The 5746-nt window shown below is 43.1% G+C and overlaps 1 protein-coding gene across 1 annotated transcript in view; it reads right to left on the bottom strand.

The window, feature by feature from the left end:
- Nucleotides 1-2123: 2123 nt before the first annotated feature.
- The window catches only part of jam2b (junctional adhesion molecule 2b), a 7765-nt gene continuing 4142 nt past the window's right edge, over nucleotides 2124-5746 (bottom strand). Inside the window, exons 2-10 of the mRNA XM_023981449.2 lie at nucleotides 4160-4225; nucleotides 3934-4044; nucleotides 3553-3702; nucleotides 3256-3443; nucleotides 3020-3128; nucleotides 2709-2819; nucleotides 2599-2617; nucleotides 2420-2459; nucleotides 2124-2237 (exon numbers count right to left, since the gene is read on the bottom strand). Of these exons, the coding sequence (XP_023837217.1) occupies nucleotides 2199-2237; nucleotides 2420-2459; nucleotides 2599-2617; nucleotides 2709-2819; nucleotides 3020-3128; nucleotides 3256-3443; nucleotides 3553-3702; nucleotides 3934-4044; nucleotides 4160-4225 (833 nt within the window). The 3' untranslated portion in view covers nucleotides 2124-2198. The remainder of the gene's footprint in view (nucleotides 2238-2419; nucleotides 2460-2598; nucleotides 2618-2708; nucleotides 2820-3019; nucleotides 3129-3255; nucleotides 3444-3552; nucleotides 3703-3933; nucleotides 4045-4159; nucleotides 4226-5746) is intronic.

The following is a 5746-nucleotide window of genomic DNA, read 5'->3' as shown; positions in this document are numbered from 1 at the left end:
GTGTGTGTGTGTGTGTGTGTGTGTGTGTGTGTGTGTGTGTGTGTGTTAGGCATGAAAATGAAAGGAGGAACTGTGATATTTCCCCAGAGGGGTGTGTCAGGTGTTGTGCCACCTGCCTGTTCAGAAGGGAGCAACGTTTTGTAGAGCAGGACCCAGATTCACAAAACCTTCTTATTAAGAAGAAATGTATTCTTAACTGCCATTTTTTCCTTAACTATAGACAAGTAGAAACTTAAGCAAAGTGTCTATTCCTCAAAAAGGTTTCTCCTTAAGCAAAAAGTTAAGAAGAAATTAGATCCTTGAAAATAAAGTTCTTGGAAATGTTGTTAATTCCAAGATAGCTAAAACCTTGTCTTAAACTGAGGGAGAAGAAAAAGCTCATGAAAGCAATTGTTTAATTCACTCCCAAACTTCATCTGAAAGTTTCAGTATTGATTATTTTGAACCCAAGAAATTTTTTTAGAACAGCAATCTCAAGAAATATGCTAACATGATTGCCATTGCTAGCTAGATAAAACGGTTGCCTAGCAACAAACCTCTTAAGAAGATTTGTAAGAAGATATTTGAGAAGTTCGTAAGAAAATCATTAAATATTAAGATATTGTTGAGGAATTACACTTACGAACTATCTTATGAACTTTCTTAAGAAGCTTCTTACATTTTTGCTTAAGAAGTGTTTTGTGAATCTGGGCCCTGATATGATATTCTGTCATGCAGAATTAAATTGGGCATCATGTCAGCACTATTCATTACATTTCTAGATGCAATGCTTCACCTTGCTGAATACATTCCAGATGTGATGTCCCAGGAGCCTGGGCCCCACTCTATTGTGATGCTTCCTGTTTTTCTTCCTGAGTTAAAGTCTGTTTTCTCAGTGTGATGTGATGCTGCTGCCTTGCTAACTGTTTTCTCAGTGCAATGTGATGCATGGCTAAAGGCTATGTGACAGAGGCAAGCACAGAGAGAGACAGGGCAAGGGCACATCTTTAAGGAGACTTTGTTTCAGGCTTCTGGCTGTCAGCCATCATCTTCCACACAGAGTAGCAAGACCACATTCACACATTCGGTGGCAAGACCAGGCTCACACACACTGTGGCAAGACCACAGTCACACACAAGTGCATGTGCACCAACAAGATTACGGAAGCGCAGACACACACAAACTATTCCAAATATTTGAATTAATGCTCAGAAAAACAGTTCAAGACCCCCACATGTAGAGGCAGCAGAACAACAATAAAATAACAAAATGAACAATAGTGCCGTAGTTTGTAGATCACTAATATATACTATTATACTGTATAAAGTTGACAATCTTTGCTAAAGTCTTTGTGCAGTCTGCCCCAGATAAATATCCTACACTGTACCGCCACCTTGTGGTTTGATCATGTAAAAAACAACTGGAGGAAAATCTGTGCCATGACAGCTTGAACATTCAAACAAATGTAATTTTTTTCAGCCGACTACTTAGTACCTTCCTACCTCTTTGTTTCTTATAAATGATACATTTTAAAACTGATTAGAATCAGTATGAGGTTCATGGCCAAACTTATCATTTTGTCAAATAGAAGGCATCATTTGGTAAAATAACTTTAATTAAAAACTAGCTATCTAAAAATTGTCAGTGCATACAGACACCTGTTCAGACATCACATATCCTTCATCACACAAAAACCTTGTAGGCTACATCCAAAGCCGCAAACAAATACTTTAAAAACATAATTATAAAAGCATCTCTGTAAAACAACAATAATAATACACATCGTTGATTCTCAATACAGTCATAAACAGCAGAATTTTCTATAAAGCACAAAAAGAGAAGAGTACATACAGCAAGTGACAGTTTTTGTGTGACAAATATATCATTGTGCATCATCCTTTGGCCACTAAGTGGTGTAAACAAGCTAAAATATGTATGTTGAACAATCTCATCCATTCACCCAGTGTCTGTGTGTGTGTGTGTGTGTGTGTGTGTGTGTGAGCTTGTGTGTGGTGTGTGTGTGTGGTGTGTGTGTGTGTGTGGTGTGTGTGTGTGTGTGTGTGTGTGTGTGTGTGTGTGTTGTGTGTGTGTGTGTTGTGTGTGTGTGTGTGTGTGTGTGTGTGTGTGTGTGTGTGTGTGTTGTGTGTGTGTGTGTTGGAGGGGGACTTTGTGTGATTTCACTGCTTCAAGCTTTGATTTGAGATTCACAAAGGAAACCCTCAAATCATGAAGGACTGGGTGTGTTTGTAGTTCTTGGGCTGCAGAAAGGGAAAGAGTATCCATCAGTTCACTAAACCTGTTGGTATTATCAACAACTCAGTCTTATCAACACGGCGGTGTGGTCAACAACTGCTCAAAGAACAGTCCAATGTAAAACATGACAACTTCTCTACCAAGCCAATACTGATAGTAGAAGAACTAGGGTTGGGAACACACTCACGTTTCTGGTGGGAGGAGGAGGTGGATTGTAGGAGTTGGTGCTAAAAGAAAAAAGACAAATACCACAATTAATTATTTCATTTTTTTATTTTATTTCTGTAAAGAATAGCTATAACTAATGAAATGAACTAATGAAAAACACCATGATAAGTTGCCAGAATGGTTGTCTGAAACACTAACCTTCTTCCTTTCTGCTCCTCTGTTGGCAAACATGAAGAACAGGACAGTTAGAACATATTGTTCATGTTATCAGTCAGTCACAAGCTCAGTCAGTAGTGGTAAGTACTCACTCTTGTTGCAGCAGCCCCGTCGATGACAGAGGCACACACCCAGGCAGCACATGACAATGAGCAGGAAGAGACCTACAGCTCCGGCTATCAGTGTCGTCATACTCAACTGATCTGAAAAGAGGGGGCACAGAGGGACGAAGAGATGGGATAGGGGCCGAGAGAGAACAGAGAAAGGCAAAAAAGATAAGCATGATTGATGATTGGAAGAGAGAGAGAGGGTGAAAAAAAGGAAGAGAAAAGACAGAAAGGGTTCAAATTTCCACAAACATCCTAACACACACACACACACACACACACTGAATTGTACATACATTCCATGACCTTCATGTGATGGGCCACACAGCTCTTCGGCGCCCCCACACTGTTGGATGCCTCGCAACGATACTGGCCTGAGTCAGCCTTGGACACACTCTTGAACTTCTGCTCCAGAGACACACAGAGAGAGTAGACAATCGTTGAAGACAGAAAGAGAGTATGCAGTGTGAGAAAATGTCATTAACGTGCCTTTGATCAGGCACGTGAACCACCTCCATTACATGTTACTCACCAGTGTTCCCTTGTCAGTGTCCATGCTAAAGGAGGTGTCAGTTGTGTGTGTGGTGCTCAGCGCCTTGTTGTCTTTGTACCAGATGTAGGTAGGAGGGGGTACACTGAGTTTATCCTTACAGTGGAGCTCTACCCCTGCCCCAGACAAAACTGAGCTGGGCACCTCACAGGACGGGGTGTGGGGTGGCACTGGGGGAGGAGGATATGATTACTAATGACAGCACAAAGGCCCCTCAGCACAAATACACAGACACCCTCAATCTCTCTCACACACACACATCCACACGCACACTCTCACCCAGTACGTTGAGGGTGACGTTAATCTCTCCCAGGTTGGTGTGGTCTGCTGGAGCACTGACCTCACAGCGGTACAGCCCAGAGTCCTTCTGGGTAACGGCGTGCAGCGTCACCGTCGCACCCTCGATCTTGGCCCGACCTGCAAAGGATCCTTGGATACCACAGGTGTCAAGGGTTACAAAGATGAGAGAAAAAGTGTAGAGAGAGGAAAGAAGAAATAACAACAAGATAAGAGGGGGAGGAATGTAGTAAGAGATGGTGTTAGAGGGGAAGAGATAAGAGAGACGGAGGAGAGGTGGAGCGGTGCAGTAGAGTAGAATCAGGAAAAAGGTTGAAGAAAGAGAGGCGAGGAGGAAGAGAGAGAGGGAGGTCTAGTGGTCACCGCTGAATTTGCCATCGAAATAAACAAAGGTGATGTCCTTCCCTTTCTTCTTCCACTCGATACGAGGGTTAGTCTCCTTCTCTGTCTTGAACTGACAGGACAGCACAGCGTCTGACAGAGACCAAGAAATTCAGAGAGAGAGACAAAAACAGTGAACAAACAGTTCATGAACTCTCACAATTCATCCCCTCCCCTTCTCTTCATCATCTAACTCCTCCTCTCGTACCTGTGTTCTCATGGACCACCACTTTGGCCTTACTGGTGCTCACTGTCAGAGAGAAGGAGGCAGGACCTGAGAGAGAGAGAGAGAGAGAGAGAGAGAAAGAGAGAGAGAAGGAGCAGCTAGAGAGAGAGAGAGGAGAGAGAGAGAGAGAGAGAGAGAGAGAGAGAGAGAGAGAGAGAGAGAGAGAGAGAGAGAGAGAGAGAGAGAGAGAAGGAGAGAGAGAGAGAGAGAAGAGAGAGAGAGAGAGAGATGAGAGAGAGAGAGAGAGAGAGAGAGAGAGGAGAGAGAGAGAGAGAGAGAGAGAGAGAGAGAGAGAGGAGAGAGAGAGAGAGAGAGAGAGAGAGAGAGAGAGAGAGAGAGAGAGAGAGAGAGAAACGAGAGAGAGAGAGAGAGAGGAGAGAGAAGAGAGAGAGAGAGAGAGAGAGAGAGAGGAGGAGAGAGAGAGAGAGAGAGAGAGAGAGAGAGAGAGAGAGAGAGGAGAGAGAGAGAGAAGAGAGAAGAGAGAGAGAGAGATATTTCTCAGATTACAACAGATCCACAAAGAATTTGAAACAAATCCATATTTTGATAAACTCTCCATATCTACTGGTGAGAAATTCTCCAACAGTGTGCCATCACAGCAGCAAGATTTGTGACCTGTTTGCCACAAAGAAAAGGGCAAACCCGTGACACGCAACAACTCATTCATTCTTGTATGTGGCAAACTATATAGAGATCACCGCATATATTACATGCTTATTTAGTCTGTTCTAACTTGTGGGTGACTGTGCACTACCACCTCTGAGTATGGTTAACATTTCTCCATAGTATGAGAACACTGGTATGGTAGAAGTAGATTTACTTACAAAAATTGGGAAAACTTTATTTGTTGTTTAACAATACAACATGTCTTTTGTGTGTTATTTTTGTGGTAGAGATTTAATTTGGTTATAATTGTGAGGGAAAATGATCCTTCAATGTATCCTGTGGTTACCTACTTCGTTTCTACTGTTTCAATTTTGTCATTCGTTCTTCTCATCTCTCACACCTACAATCATTCCACACAGCACCATCCCATTCACCTTTGGGGTATAATATCTCCTCATTCCCTTCACACAGAAAAACCAACTTGCTCGCTTTTGCCGGGTCGGGTGGGGGGAGGTCCTCTCCTCCACGTCGAATCTGTTTTCTTCTATAAATCCTCTTCCATCACACCACTCTCTCTCTCATCCAACGATGTCTCGTCTGCTGGGTATCGTCGATCTGCTAACTGATCCGTCTCCATATCGTTTCTCGTTCTCCCTCTTCTCGTGCACAGTTCCATCTTCTCAACACCATATCTGCCTGCCTCATCCTCTCCTCCTTTGCGCTTCGCTCTCACCACAAGTGTTTCCATGCCAATAAAGCGCCCTTTGAAATTGATTTTTGAAAAATGAATAAATTTGAAAGTTTGGCGAAGGAACGAGAGAGGAGGAGAAGGCTAGAGGAGGAGGAAGAGGAGAGGAGAGAGAGGAGAGAGAGGAGAGAGAGAGTAGAAGGAGAGAGTAGAAGGAGAGAGAGAGAGAGAGGAGAGAGAGCACAGAGTGAGGGAGAAGACAGAGAAGCGAGAGA

Source organism: Salvelinus sp. IW2-2015, linkage group LG36, assembly GCF_002910315.2.
Source record: "Salvelinus sp. IW2-2015 linkage group LG36, ASM291031v2, whole genome shotgun sequence".
Lineage (NCBI taxonomy): Eukaryota > Metazoa > Chordata > Actinopteri > Salmoniformes > Salmonidae > Salvelinus > Salvelinus sp. IW2-2015.
The sequence above is the reverse complement of the archived record's forward strand: the minus strand, read 5'-3'. Positions and strand labels throughout refer to the sequence as shown.